The sequence below is a fragment of the Gymnodraco acuticeps genome, unplaced genomic scaffold (assembly GCF_902827175.1).
Source record: "Gymnodraco acuticeps unplaced genomic scaffold, fGymAcu1.1, whole genome shotgun sequence".
Lineage (NCBI taxonomy): Eukaryota > Metazoa > Chordata > Actinopteri > Perciformes > Bathydraconidae > Gymnodraco > Gymnodraco acuticeps.
The window spans coordinates 1207720-1223694 of NW_022990685.1; the positions used below are offsets into that span (position 1 = coordinate 1207720).

Sequence of the window (15975 nt, forward strand, 5' to 3'; positions counted from 1 at the left end):
ATATTAAAAACAAATCTTCCCGGGGGAGCAAGCCCCCAGACCCCCCTAGAGGAGGTGAAGACCCTCCTACAGGAGGTGAGGACCCCCCTAGAGGGTGTTACTGTAGGTCCACTCCCCACTTGTAAAAATAGCACTTTACCACTGCACCCTCTCTAATCTCAGATGCACCCTGAGTCATTTTGTTCTGGAGCCGGGCCTGCTGAGTTCCGCGGTGTCTCACTGTCTCGCTGTCTCGCAGACCCCACACAGCAACCAGGAAACGACACCAGTAATCCACCTCTCACTGTCCGCTCCTCGAGTCTCAAAGGGCGGAGCAGCGAGCCCTGCATCGTCCCGCCAACACGGCACTCAGACCCCATGCAGCATTCTCATCTGTTTGTCATTACTGGTGTCATTTTCTGGTTGCCAACAAACGCTATTGTAAAACGTAATCACTGATGTTCCGCTGTAACGGTGGTGGACTCATCAGAACAGAGTGGGCGAGCTGACCAATCAGAGCACAGTGGGCTCATAGGGAGGGGGGGCAGGAGCTTCAACAGGCCGTTTAGGACAGAGAGTGAATACACATACTATACAGAGATGCTGTATGAGAAACCAATGTGAGTTTGGAACATTGCACAATATAAATCTATTCTAGTAGACCTCAACAATGGAATTATGATCAGTAGAAATGGCCAGGACATGGGACCTTTAATGAATTTAATATATTCATTAAATTGGCCCGACTTGAAAAACTGATCTGAAAAACCTGGCCTGATTTTGGAAAGGTTGTTGTGATATATTCCCCTTGTGCTTTATTCCAAATACACACAAAATCTAGCAACAATACAGATCCATTTGCAACCTCAATTTACTTGCTACTTGCTTGCCGTGCTGTGAATGGATCTGGCCCTTCCTACATCCAGGACATGGTTAAACCGTACACCCCAGCGCGTGCACTACACTCTGCATCAGCCAAACGACTCGTTGCGCCCTCGCTGCGAGGGGGACCCAAGTTCCCATCAGCAAAAACACGTGGGTTTGCTGTCCTGGCTCCAAGATGGTGGAATGAGCTCCCCATTGACATCAGGACAGCAGATAGCTTGCACATCTTCCGGCGCAAACTGAAAACTCATCTCTTTCGACTCCACTTCGAGCGTTAGAACTATTAACGAAGCACTTATATACTAATAAAGGACTGGCTTATCTAAAGCCAGTTGAGTAGCACTTGAAATGTTTGGCTCTATGAAACCTGATGTACTTATATGATTCTGTTTTCTTCAAGGTTGTGTCTTCCTGGTTGAATGTACTTATTGTAAGTCGCTTTGGATAAAAGCGTCAGCTAAATGCAATGTAATGTAATGTAATGTAATTTCATCACCTCAAAGAACATTAAAAACCCCACATTTATTCTCACTTGTAACTGACAGAAAAATATGACAGTATTAGACAAACAGTGAGGTAAACATGTTTATTTACATTTCAGATAAATATGAGACATTATTAATAAGGTTATGGACATGATCTGTACCTGTGTACTGTGAGTGTGTGGTTAGAGTCAGTTCAATCACTTCCAATTCATATAGTGGTATTAAAAGAAGTAAGAGTAATGAGTAAGAAAAGGGAAGTTTAAACAAAAGAGTTGTGAACTGACCCTAGCACTGGTTACAATACCACTAATCACATCACATTATGTATTTACTTCACATTAGAATATCCTTATGATAAACACATGATGATAAACATAATATTTAAAATGGAGATAAAATGTTATTCTGTTATTGCGTTGTACAATATGACACACACTTTGTATGGTCTTTTTGTTAAGGAAGGTCCAGCCTTCAGGAAGACATAAAAACGTACTATACATTAAGCTAACAGACCAAGGCACAGCCTCATTTCAGAAACTATTTACCACGACTTCCTGTTTCTTCTGCAGAAGAAAAGCAAAATAACTCGACACAGTTGCACATATTTACACTGATATATTCCCTTCACATTTTGGTTCCGATACGGGCTAGATGAAGTTCTCTGGCTTTGACATATTGGGACATAGCGTGATGTAAATCAAAATGGGTAAATAAGCTGAATGGTAAATGAGAATAAAGTGATTTTGTAAGAACACAAAGCACATAAAACAGTTATTCAAAAACAGGTCTGGGGTCAGCGTGGTCTGACAGGTGGCTCAAGCCTGTTGGACAAGGCGGTCAGCACCTGGTCAAACTTGGCGTGTCGCAGAACTTGGCTCTCCTCGGCTCCCCTGCTCCCCCAAAGCAGCCTCATCTGGAAATCGGTCAGGAAGAGCTCCAGGACCTCCGCCTGACCCTGAAAACCTGCAACCAATCAAGAAGAGGTTACCATCAGTGGATCGACTGCAGAGTTCACAATTTGATTTCAATAACTGATTTTCTTAGTTCATAAGTTTGAACCTTATTTAGAAAATAAATATATTATTTTAATACTAAATTCAGGAGAAACACAACTTGGAAACAGACATCTCACTCCTCTGGCTGTGTAAATAAAAAAACTAAACAAAAAAACAGTACCGAGACAAGTTGACTTCAATTCAATTTATTTTGTCATCAGAGTTGACATAATTGTATTATTACGTTAAAAGTGATATAATTCAGTTAAATAAAAAGTATTAAAGGGGCTTTATTCTGCTCACTTTCAGGTTCATATTTGTATGTAGTGTCTCTACTGGGACATGTTTCCATGCTTTAATGTTCAAACAGCTCTTTATTTTTCTCATACTGCCTGTGCTGCAGCACCTCTTTTCACCCTCTGTCTGAAACCAGAGCCCAGTCTGCTCTGATTGGTTAGCTGGCTAGCTCTGTTGTGATTGGCCAACCGCGTGTCATGTACAATGTGTAAAAGTGCTAGCCAATAGAAATGTAACATAGTGATGTCACTATGTTGCATAAGGAAACTATATATTTTTTGTTACAACACCATTAGCGACCAAAGTTAGAAAGTTCAAAGTCTTCAAAGTATTTGCAAAATGTCTGCTATTCAGCAATGTCATGAATTCTTACAAGTTTTGATCAACAGCGCATCTCTCTCTACTCTCTTACCTTGTAGTTTGCTCTCAGCGTTGGAGCGATAGATTCCCCCGAGCTGAGCGATGGTCCTCGCCGCCCCCAGGTGGAACATGACCACATCCACCCCGGCTTCCGCCACCTCCCACGGCTCTGTCCCCTCACCCACCGCCATGCTCTTCTCCAGCAGAGAAAGGAGGGGTAGGACGTGAGGGAAGCTGGTGTTGGACAGCGGACAGCTTTCTGGAGGACAGACATATACAGAGTTAACATTGCAAAAATCAGGCCACACAAAAACTTTGCTGAAAAAAACTAGACTTTGCATTTTTACTTCAAGGCTGGATTTTACGGCTGTATCCAATGTGTATGTGCATCTGTATTGACAAACATTGGGAAACAAGATCATATTACTGCTGTATTAGCTGCACTGCACATGCTCCTTATAAAATACAGAATACAATTTCAAACTCTTCTCTTAGCCTTCAACGCCCTTAATGGTTTCCTTTTTGATAATGCATATCGTTTGGGCTGGCTCAGGCTTACCGTCAACCAGCCCCTAGTAATGCTGTACACACTGTAAAGCCAGATCAGACACATTTGTAATTTGTGACATTTGGGTATATAAATCATATTTCAATGATTGAACAATAGTACGTGTTTTTTGTTAAATGGGACCCCTACCTCTCCCGTCATTCAGACTCTTCATAAAGGGCCTTAGAGTTTTCTCGTAGAGAATAGCGCCCTCTGTGTGTCGCTGCCGTAACACCGTCCAGGTCTGTTCCAGACGGCACACCTGAGAGACAGAATAACGCCTCCATTAAAACCTGCTATCAGTGCATGCAGGGGAACCAAAGATTCAAACTGAGGACTGAGCAGTATCAAACTTAAAGGGGCCCTATTGTGCTTTTTGGGGGTTTCATCTTTCCTGGTTTGGTCTGCATTTCCCAAAGTTCACACCAGAGGGAGTTTCTCTCCCACACACTCTCCCCCTGCCTGAACAGTTGGATTGTAGTCCTTTGTTTACTTTGGTAACATAATGACATAACCAGTTAACACTTGTGCTTCTATTGGCTAGCGCTCCAGCACATTGTACGTGAGGGGCGGGACATATCAAAGCTGTTGATCACTCACAACAGAGCTGGCCAGCTAACCAATCAGAGCAGACTGGGCTCTGGTTTCAGACAGAGGGTGAAAAGAAGTGCTGCAGCACAGGCAGTATGAGAACAATAAAGAGCTTTTTGACCATTAAAGCATGGAGACATGTCACAGTAGAGACACAATATACAAATATTAAACCTGCAAATGAGCAAAATAGTACTATACTAGTGACATTTTCTGAATTGTCTGTGACAATCTAGAAATATTCTCTATGTTCCTTTCCTCTCAAGTAGTAGTAGTAGTAGTAGTAGTAGTAGTAGTAGTAGTAGTAGTAGTAGTGGTAGTAGTAGTCAAAATAATTCAAATGTTTGCCTTATTAAACTCTAAAAAGGTTTAACTCTGTGAAAATGAGGTTGATTGACCATGAATGCCAAGAAGATAAATACAACTTGTGGCAAATAATTACATTGGATTAAAAGGTATAACCCAGATTTGGGTGATTTTATGCTCTATCTATACAAACAGGTCAAACCAGGACAAAAGATGCGAAGGGAAGACAACAGAAAAGTTAAGAAAAAGGACAGTTCAATATTGAATCTAATTTAGTTCACACTGGTATTTGAGCGAAATTCAAAAGAATATCTTACTTCTATAGTGTTTTTATAATAGTATAGTAGTGTTTTGTACATAAAATGTGTTTGATGGTTAATCTCAAGAAAAAAACCTTTGAACAGGGATTTGACATGTGATGCTAAGTGTGATTTTAGTGAGAAAGTATAAGAAGGTTTTCAGTATTAAAAATAATATAATTTCTTTTTTTTCTTTTGTGTTAATTCTGACATGGGATAAGTGTATGTAATTTTGCACCACATTGCTATGTTATCTCAAAACATATTTTTTTTAAAGGGGGCATCATATTTCAGCTCAGTGCACAATACAAGCTTGATTTAAAACATCTAAGGACATATCCAATTACGGACAGTTACTTCCTCTGCTGCTATAAAAATAAGGGATCGTAGCTAGCTAACTTGACATGAAGGACACAGTTAGGGTTAATAGGCAATCAAAGGTCGTATTGCAGTATTATCAAAGTACAGCAGTGCTTTTTATTTGTTATCTCCAGTGGGTAACAACTTCAGGTTATAAAACACATGGTTCTTGTCTTTAGCCTAGGCTACTTTCAAACGTGTGTAAAAAAGAATCTGCAACAGTGATACTGGTATCCCTACATCATTGTTGTCCCTAAAAAACCCAAATGCGGGCGAAAGAAACACACAGAACAAATAGATACAGGGATTTATATTTGAATAACAATCAACTTCACTCAATGCCCCACAGATCAATAAAAAACAACAATATATCAACTAAAAAGGTGATTGACCCACACTCTCAAGAGGACAGGGATTCTTTGATTTGATGAAGAAATCTGTGAAACTATAGTCTGCTACTCTTCTAACAGCTATTTTTACACTCCACCACACCACCAAATGACTCCATGGTTATCGTGCTAATCTCAAATCTGTATGTCCTATATATATTGTTCCAGGTGACTATCTTGGTTATATGATGTGTGTTTACCTGCGGCAGCTCTAAAGCTCTCATGACGGCGGTGAAGCCAAACATGTTGCCCATGGTGCTCTTGAGCTCAGCTGCTATTTGGATGATTTTATGCAGCAGGCCCGCCCTCTCCTCAGTCGTCCCTGTGCAGCCCAACACATCCACAGCCAACATGATGGACATGGTTTGCAACCTGCAGACATGGGGAGTTTCTAACATTTAGTGAAAATCTCATTAATATGGTCACATCAGCCATATTTCACAGGGAGGAGTATGACACAAAATCATAAATTGCTTTGGGAGGTAAATATAGAGGTGGATGAAGTACTACTTTTGTCTTCAAATACTCTATAACAAGTAAAGTCATGAATGCAAAGTAAAGATACAGAAGTATTATTAGCTTAATGTATCGAATATCGAATACTGAGCCAATTTGAGATAGTTGGTAGAAATAGTAGTACAGTACTGCATAATTTCCTAAAAGCATACCACTATGAGTATTAAATACATTTGGTGGTGTTACAAATACATCACTTGCCTGCAAAATGCAGTGAAGTACACTTTTAAAAGTCCCTATTATACTGTTTTTCATCAATATATTATAGGTCTCAGATAAATACAAACATGTCTCTGAAGTGCTTGGCTCGTAATACCAAACAGATCATTGCAGCATCCCATAATCCCCTCTGTTTCAGCCCTGTTTCCAAAGTGCTGATTCTCTGTCTGTTACTTTAGATGAAAATAAGAAGCCCCTCCCCACACCCCTCTGAGAGATATTTGGTTATAAAGAACTCAATGGTGCTCTAGGAGGAGATTCAGGTGATAAGGGGGGGGGGGGTTACCTTGGTTAGTGATTGGCTAATGGTTACACAAGACAAAACATCGTTATGACATCATAAAGTGGCCAAAATCTGAACAGCTCATTTTCAGACAGGTTTTTATAGAAATGGATCAGGACAAAAAGAGAGAGAATCTTTTCTCCTGAAACTTTCAGAGTCTCTTTCCACAGAGGGGACACATGTTGATGTAGAAGAGACATGAAAACATGGATTTGGCATAATAGGTGACATTTAAAGAAGATTAAAAGATAAAGAACAAGTATGTCGAAATAACGTTAAAATATGGTTCTTGGGCAAATGGTGGTTTACCTTCCACTATTCCACCATATAATTAAGGGCTATACAATTGTTGGTTTAACAATGTAAGTCAATTGGAAAAAGTTTGGGCACAATAATGTTACAGGCTGACACATAAGTCGAAAATTTGCTTCAACGTCTGCCGCACTTCCTGGGGGCTTGACTTCCACAGAGTAGTGGCCTTTCACATATCCAATGTATCTGAAGGCCATGCTTGGGAAGGGTGCCCCAAAGGGTGTTCAGTTGGTTGCAATCTGAAATCTAGATGCCACTATGTCTTGTACAAGTGACTTTTAATGAATGTTTACAGGCTCTTACTATACTTGGTCAAATAGTATAGTGTATCCTCTGCTGGACCCAAGTACTTGTTGGAAGAGGTTGACTGGAGGAAGAAGGGTCCAGGATTTATGAATCATTACTCACCTCTCCAATAGATCCAGCCTCATCTGTTGGCCATGTGGCAACGTTAGAAACTCCATCCCTGAACTAACTCCCATCATCCTTTGCACCTCTGGAGTCACCTCCAGAATTCTTGCTACCTGCGAAAACACAGACAAATGTACACACTCCTGTATGAAGGTCACTTTTGGTTGGTGATTTATCTGAGAGCATCATGTAAAACAGCTGCCTTCAACTCTTTTCACATTAAAATAGCAATGTTAGCCACTGTTGAACTAAAGTATTAATTTCCATCAGTACCATGCAGTCAGCCTTGGTGATATGTTTGGCCACTGTCCTGGGGTCGACCTCCGACAGCAGCTCCTTCACCCTCCGCAGGATGCCCACCTCCAAAGGCTTATTCTCCTTAGGCATCAATGGCGACTGGTACCTGTTCGGTTTAAAAGAAGATACCGTCTCCACCGATGGCGAGAAGTAAAAGCCCCTGTCCTCGGCCCTCAGTGGATCAATGCCCAATGACCCTTCCTCCACCCGCAGCCTCTCCACGTAGCTCTGGGGGCCGGGGTACAGCTCGGTGTAGCAGCTTCCATCTTCATCAGTAGACAGGGGGTCCAGGTTCAGATGAGGTTGGGATCTGTCATTACACGGTGTGTTCAGGCTGCTGTTGGGAGAAAGCAGGGTTCCGGCAGTCTCAGAGCCCCTGGAGAGGGACGGGGGTGGCACCATGCTGGCTGTCCGGCTATTGCCAGGACTTCTAGTCTGTGGGGCTGGAGATAGAAGAAGAAGAGAGGAAAAGGAGGAATGATTATGAACTTGTACCAATGTGTGTGAGTCCAATGTTCAGCCTATCAAATGATAAGGTATCAGCAAGTTTAATAGGAAAGGATAAGTCAATTGGTTCTTATTTAAAAAGGTGCAATATGTTGATCTGAGCCACCTGTTCCAAAACAACATGAACATTAAAGGTCCCATGTCGTGCTTTTCCAGTTATTACCCGTCCCCTTGTGTGTTATGAAGGTTTTTCTGCATGTAAACGGTCTGCAGTCACAAACCCTCAAAGTACACCCTGTAGGTAGTAAAACTCTAACACACAGAAAAGACCTGTCTCTGCTGCCCCAGAACGCCTCGTTGGAGATTTCTCTTTTTCTTCCTGGGTACAGTCACGTGCCCATACCCAAATGGACCATTGGTCCAAATGGACCAATCCATGGAGCCGTTACGTGACCAATCCGCGGACTTCCTCACACACACTCAATCTTTTCTCAGCTGCAGCTCCGCCGATCAATCAATCAATGTTTATTTATATAGCCCAATATCACAAATGTTACATTTGTCTCAGTGGACTTCACAGTTTGTACAGAATATCAGTATGACAATACGACACCCTCTGTCCTTAGACCCTCACATTGTACCGATTTCTCCTCCCTGAGACGGCGGGACGCGGCGAGGCTGCGGGTGTGTGTGTGTGTTTCGGGCTGGGTTTCGCTGGGTTTCGCTGTCTCACAGACGGCCACTGGGCTCACAGGGGGGGGGGGGGCAGGAGCTCCAACAAGCCGTTTAGGACAGAGAGTGAATACATATACTTTACAGAGATGCTGTATGAGAAACCAATGTGAGTTTGGAAAATAGCACAATATAAATCTATTCTAGTAGACCTCAACAATGGAATTATGATCAGTAGAAATGGCCATGACATGGGACCTTTAAGCATTTCACTTCTTCAATTGGGTCCATATAACATCAATCAAAGTGATCTGTTATTTTAATGCTTTTGAATAAGTTACAGGAGGGAAATAATTAAGAAAATGCTGTGAGTTAAATGAGGCACCACCAGTAACCTAGTCGTTACTCTACAGAGAGAGTTCAGAAGGAATGTTAGTGAAGTTTTTTAACATCTTTAATACTATTTAATCAAATGTTTAGCTGGCTAACTTCAAAATGAACTCCCAGTGTTAGCTTTAGCCTACACTTTCGAATCATTGATAGTGTACACTACAGGCTATCATGGCTCATCACTATCATCTTTGACGTTATCATCCTCACTGATAAGCAAGGGGCACCACTCTTTGTTTTCATGCATTTGTTTCATGTAGAACTAGAAAGCTCTTTTTCTTCAAACAACAATCCTTTTAGTGTAGAGTGTCAGAATGGAAAAATAAATGCAGCTTTAAATGAAGCTGCATTGTAGTTCACATTTAGTCCAAGGGTAAAGTTTAAAGTCAACAAACAAGGTTATGTAGTTCATGTATTACCACACTGTTTGGTTACAGGCTACTAACCCAGATTGCATAACTTGACTAAAACTAATCTATGTTTATGTATGTATGTTCATTCTTTCCAGATTTGCATTTTATTTTTGGGGATTTTTTCTTTTCTCTTTTAACCGGTTTGTGCGGTTGTAAGGTTCTTTTGTTACTTGTTTTTTTATCCAATACTTATTTTGAAACAAAAATAATAAAACACCTTGACTCTTAGTTGTATTTTATCTACACAATTCAATGTCTATTATTTCTTCCTCTGAGTTTAAAATGTTCTTCAAAGAGGCCCTATTATGCTTTTTTGGGGCGTTTACCTTCCCTGTAGTGTTATGCAGGTTTTTGTGCATGTAAATGGTCTGCAAAGGCTAAAATCCCAAAGTTCTATCCAGAGGGAGTTTCTCTCCCACACTCCCCCCCCCCCTGCCTGAAACACCTCCATTGTAGTCCTTCCAGTAGAGTCCCAGGAGAGGCACAACAAACTATTATGGAACATGAAAAGGAGCATGATAGGGCCCCTTTAATCATAACGTAACTAATGAATTCTGCAGACAAAAAGAAAAGCTTAATCGAGGTACTTCGAGGTAATGCAGTGTTTACAGAATGGATGTAAGGTGTAGGAAACACAGGTTAATTGAGTTTATCATATTTATTTGCCACTCTACTATATCAACCTTCCCTCCACAGAGTTATCTCAGTACTACATCTTTATGGTCAAAGTCTGAGCTTGTTACGTGAGACTGCCGTAGATTTAGCTCTCATTTGTGTAACTAAACTGCTACAGGAGCACACCACACACTCTCTGAACTTTAGTCCTGTTCAGTGCCCACACCCTCCGAGCTGCAGTATCTCACAGAGCTGGAGAACAGTCGGCCATCCGTTTGCTTTGAAGGAGGAACGCACAAACAAGCTTGTGAACTCCGTTGACCGGGACGCTCTCGGTAAGTGTTTGGGGCTAGAATAGGTATATTACTTTTTGCTAATGATTTCAGTACGTTTTCATTAGTGTGTAGCATGGTGTGAGTATTACTGTGATGTATATGTGCTTGCAAAGAATATGCACCTAAACCCTGATGAATGCTACGGTCAGGTACAAAGACTTCCAGATGTTTTCTATTGACAGGAGCCGAACAGCACTTTTAGAATGCTTTGAAAAACATACCTTGCACTATAGTATTTTTAAGGTTTAGCTTATAAACCATGAAAGAAAATCTAAGTTTATAGTTATAGATGAGCACAGTCGAAGCAACGGGAAAGCACAATGAGACCCAGATTCAAATAACTTAGTGTTCTTAGTACTTGTAATTCAAAACAGATCAGCCTATCAGCTCTTGCAATCGTCTCACATTTCCTGTTGGCAGTAATGTCAGAGTCAGGACCTTTTCTTTCCTTATGAAGAGCACGTACTTTTTTATTTATAACAAGTCGTATTGGGCCTTTAAATGAATTGCTCTAAACTCTCTGTTCTTCAATAGTAATGACAAGTTGTATTGTTGCTATAAAGAGCACACATCAGAAAGTGTAAGCCTTTACTCATATATCATTTTGTATTTTTATAATCAAATGTACCATATTTATATGCCATTATTATTATTATTTGTTTTTATTACATTTTATTATTATTATTATTATTATTATTATCAGTAGTAGTACATAAGTATGGTCTTTGAGACAAATGAAACTGAAAACAAATAATTACTTAATAAGATAAACCTAACAGTTGTGCTTCTTTGCAACACAATGCAATAAGCTTGATTGACATGTGTCCTTGTAAGTACAAAAGGCAGCTGCTTTTATATACCGTTCCTAGTTTAAAACCTATTATTACTGACACACAACGCTGTGAAACCTGAGAGAGAGAACATTTACCACATCAAAAAAGCTTTTGTAAAACTCCTGGGAATAAGCGGCAGGAAATCCCACACATTGTGCTTGTGTTGTATAATCAGGGAATCAGGAAGTTATGTAAGATTTGAAGCAGTGTGCTTCAGTTTGCTGCAAATCCTTCATAGAAAGCCTTGTAGTGGTGTGCTTCAGCTTTGTTTTTTCTGCACTTCTGAAACTACTAAAACACACACTGTGCTCTTAGATAGATGGATAGTATTGGAGGGATGAAACCCTCTTTAATGGTCACATGTTCATGCACACAGTGAAATGTGTTCTCTGCTGTTTACCCATCCTAGTACTAGGAGCAGTGGGCAGCTATTGTACAGCACCCGGGGAGCAATGGGGAGTGGGGGGGTGGGCCGTTGCTCCACAGCAGGGCTCAGGAGGTGAACTGGGACCTCTCCAAGTACCAGTCCACACTCCATAACTTAACTGTTAGTGTTGTTGATCCTCAGAGCTGGAAAAGGTTGCCATTGTGTCAATAATCATGTTTACTTGAGCTGGCAAGACTTAGAATGCAGTTGGCTTTTAGCTTAATCGATTAAAATAACAATTAGAAATTGATGATTGAAAAGAAAGCAGTGGTTAAGCATTTGCATATTCATTTGCAGAGGGGCAAGGTTGCTGCTGCCCCTGCCTGTGAAGGTCTGTGTGGACGATAAACACATGCCATCTGTGCATTCGTGGACTCATCCACATATCTTTGTTAGTATAATAAAAATGACTATAACTTTATTTTCCAACCCTATATTATGCTTGTTTTTTCATGCAGGTGTGAATTCAGATACTTTCTGATATTTTCCACTAATACAAATGTAACTAATCAGATGTACAGCCTTGAAGAAAGCGTGTGCTATATGACAGATTTTAAAAACGATTTCCTACATTTTACATGGGTAATTGAAAACATATTTTGACACAACAAGACATTTATGTTGTAATCTTTGACCAGTTTTGTATCAAAATCTTATAATTGAATGCCCCTTTGACTAAATCATCAGAGCCTTTAATTGTCAAACAAACACAAGAACAAGGTGCCCTTTTGCAAACTGAAATGTCCCAACAATTAGTTGGAAATAACTGAGGTTAAAAAAAACTGTACACATACATATGCCACATTTACAGTAATTATCTTGTTATTTTTGAAGTTTCTCTGAATTATAGCTAAAATAACCAAGTCAATAGAGCCTGTTGTCTGGAAGCTTACTCACAACTCCTACTTTGCTTAGCAGTTTTGATGATGACACTGCTTGCAGTCTCTTACAGATCCTTAACCTTGTAACAAATATTGTACATCTTTATCTAACCAATATCTTATACAGTTTTAGTTCATCATGAGGTTCAGAGCCTCTGTAACATGGTAAGTCGTGTCCTCTTATAAACCACTAGCCATAGTTCGCAAATTAGCTCAGAAACCAGATTTATGTTCAATTATTTGTTAAGCTGAAGCATAAGTTGGATATTCAGAAATGAAAAGCCTTTTGAAATCTGGAAGATCTAACATTATCACATCTCTTGTCAGATTTTCTTTCAGAGATGTACCGACCAATCTTGACGGCACTTGCAGTGCTGCTCTGCTCTTCACCCTGGGTAAATTCAGGGAAAATCTTGGTTGTCCCTGTGGATGGAAGCCATTGGATCAACATGAAAGTCCTCGTCGAAGAGCTTCACTCCAGAGGTCACGACATCACAGTTATACGGCCATCAGACAGCTGGTACATCAAGACAGAGTCCCCTTACTACAAGTCCATCACAATCAATTCTGCTGCTGGCTTTGATGAGAAAGGCTTTGGGATATTTGTAACCAAAATGCTGACCATGCGTCGGGATGGTGCTTCACTTTGGGCGCGTTTATCCCTGGAGTATGAACTGGTGGAACAGTTCTATCAGATGAACAAGCAAATGATTACAATGGTAGGGGAGATTTTTGAGAATACCCAACTGATGCAGAGCCTGAATGATGCCAAGTATGAATTAGTTCTGACAGACCCTGCGATCGGTGCAGGGGTGCTTATTGGTCATCGTTTGGGTCTTCCACTTGTCCTCAATGTGAGGTGGACTGTTCAGGGTGAGGCACATCATGCAATTGCACCTTCCCCATTTCATATGTCCCAATACCAGGGGCAGAGCTGACTGACAAGATGAATTTCCTCCAGCGGGTTAAGAACTTAACATACTTTTTCTTTACTTGTTTTCAAACTTGGTATGTAACAGATTCAAACTACAAACCATTTGTCCAGCGTTACTTTGGAAATGATGTTCATTACATGGAGCTTTTTCAGGCAGCAGACATCTGGCTAATGAGGAACGATTTTACCTTTGAGTTCCCAAGACCCACAATGCCAAACATTGTCTACATGTCAGGATTTCAGTGCAAACCCTCCAAGCCCCTATCTAAAGAATTAGAAGACTTTGTCCAGAGCTCTGGTGAGCATGGTGTTATCGTTATGACTTTGGGAACCCTGGTAGCAGCACTTCCTGAGGACATTACTGAGGACATTGCTGCTGCTTTTGCCCAACTTCCTCAGAAGGTGATCTGGAGGCACAAAGGCAAAAGACCATCAACCCTCGGCAACAACACCTTACTGTTGGACTGGCTGCCTCAAAACGACCTCCTGGGTCACCCCAAGACCAAATTGTTTGTGGCCCACGGAGGCACCAATGGAATCCAGGAGGCCATCTACCACGGTGTACCCCTTGTGGGCCTGCCCCTCATGTTTGACCAGTCTGACAACTTCTTCAGGATGAAAGCAAGAGGTGTGGCCCAAGTCCTGGACATTGCAACTGTGAACAAAGACAACTTCCTGGAGGTGCTGAAGGAGGTACTCTATGACCCAACCTACAGGGAGAAGATGAGGGTGCTGTCTAACCTGCACAGAGACCAGCCCATGAAACCACTGGACAAGGCCATGTTCTGGATCGAGTTTGTGATGAGGAACAAGGGAGCAGCACATCTTAGGACAGAGTCTTACAAGATGTCCAAGATCCAGTACCACTCGATCGATGTGGTGGCCTTTTTGCTTGCAGTCGTTTTTCTAGTTTTTGCAGTTTTTATTTATGCAATTAAGGTTTTGTGGCAAATATTTTTTTCCAGAAACAAAGTCAAAAAGGAATGATTAAAGTTCTGTAGGATGTTTGTCCGACAATATTTCTTTGTCCTGATTTATTTATTTTTTATTTGGAAAGTCTGTTTTTCAGAGTTTAGTAGAAGTCTAAGCTGAATTATGCCAAAGAAGTTATGTTTACGTGATTTTTTCGTTCGACAGATTATTTGAAATAATTCTTGCAGGTTTTTTTAAAATACAAAAATTATTTTTATAAACTACTGCATTTTTTTAATTAAATTAAATGATATAAGACTATATTTATAAAAACGTTCATATTTGTTTGTCTATCATCTGTGGCTGGGCAATGATTTAATATTCCTCATGAGTTTTTAGTAATGATCCAATGTTTTAATGTAAATTGTTGAAATCAATTTATATTTTCAAAATCAAGATTTCAGGCTATAAATAAAAACTGGCAATTTTTTTTTATTGAATTTCTATTTTACACATATTACAGGTTTGGTCCAATGTATTGCACAGCAAGTGAAATATAACTTTACAAAGGATTAGTTATTTTATATGTACTTTTCCTTACTTACAAGGACTTTAATAAATTAATCATCACACGCCACCACTTTGGAAATATATATATATTGAAATAAATTACATCCTAGCTTCTTCCTCGTTTGTAGGAAACTCCCCCAGAAAACAGAGTAGATGTCATTTCCTGTATTCTGGTGCATTTTGTAATTTCATCCACTAGTAAAGAAACATATTTGATTATTAATTCAGAGTCGTCTTTGATAAAAAACACCCATTATTTATTTAAAATCAGTAGTATTCGACATGGTCAAAGTCGGGGGGGTCTAAACATTATATGAGACTTGTCACCCTCATATAATGGCTGCGACGCCCATGCATTATACACAGTCATGTATACACTTGACCATGTATATAAAGTATTCAAACATAATGAATCAAAATGTTAGATAGAAATATATATTGCAAAAAACCACCACAATAAAAACGTTATTAAATGAATACCTTCTCAACAAAGTTTACACAAGAAGCCAATTATAATGTAATCTTTGTCCCATTTAGTATACAAATCTTATAATTTGTTAGACTATTCCCTTTTAAAGTTGTCTTCTCTGCTTGAAAAAACTAACAAGGGATCAACTTTACAAAATAAGATCAAGATAAGATTCACTTTATTGATCCCAAATTGGGAATGTATTTCTGCACAGCAGCATGTTAAAAGACATTGCACATCATGTGAAAATAAAAAGAGTAGAACATAAACAGTGGAAACCTCTTATAGTGAACATATTTGTCTGTGTCAAATTGATCACTACAAGTGGGTGATTATTACAATTGACTTTCTATTCTTAATTTCCAGTGCATTTAAAATCTAACTGAAAAAATAATACACAATAATTTATAGCATTGATATGTACAGCTTCGCTCAATCCTGTATTGTCTCTTTGAAAAATCCGTACAGCTGTTTCAAAAGCTTTCACACTACAGTACAATTGAAATTCTGCGCTATGTATTTTTCAAATATACTACAATACTGCAC

At 39.9% G+C, this 15975-nt stretch overlaps 1 protein-coding gene and 1 pseudogene across 2 annotated transcripts in view; one reads left to right on the top strand and one right to left on the bottom strand.

The window, feature by feature from the left end:
* Positions 1-1434: 1434 nt before the first annotated feature.
* sh2d3cb (SH2 domain containing 3Cb) overlaps positions 1435-15975 on the bottom strand; it is a 43642-nt gene continuing 29101 nt past the window's right edge. For both annotated transcript variants that reach the window (XM_034230268.1, XM_034230271.1), the window contains 6 exons: positions 7508-7974; positions 7232-7347; positions 5694-5865; positions 3699-3810; positions 3054-3260; positions 1435-2312 (listed from right to left, as the gene is read on the bottom strand). In XM_034230268.1, coding sequence (XP_034086159.1) covers positions 2143-2312; positions 3054-3260; positions 3699-3810; positions 5694-5865; positions 7232-7347; positions 7508-7974 — 1244 coding nt within the window. In that variant the 3' untranslated portion in view covers positions 1435-2142. The remainder of the gene's footprint in view (positions 2313-3053; positions 3261-3698; positions 3811-5693; positions 5866-7231; positions 7348-7507; positions 7975-15975) is intronic.
* Positions 10253-14497, top strand: LOC117555382 (annotated as a pseudogene).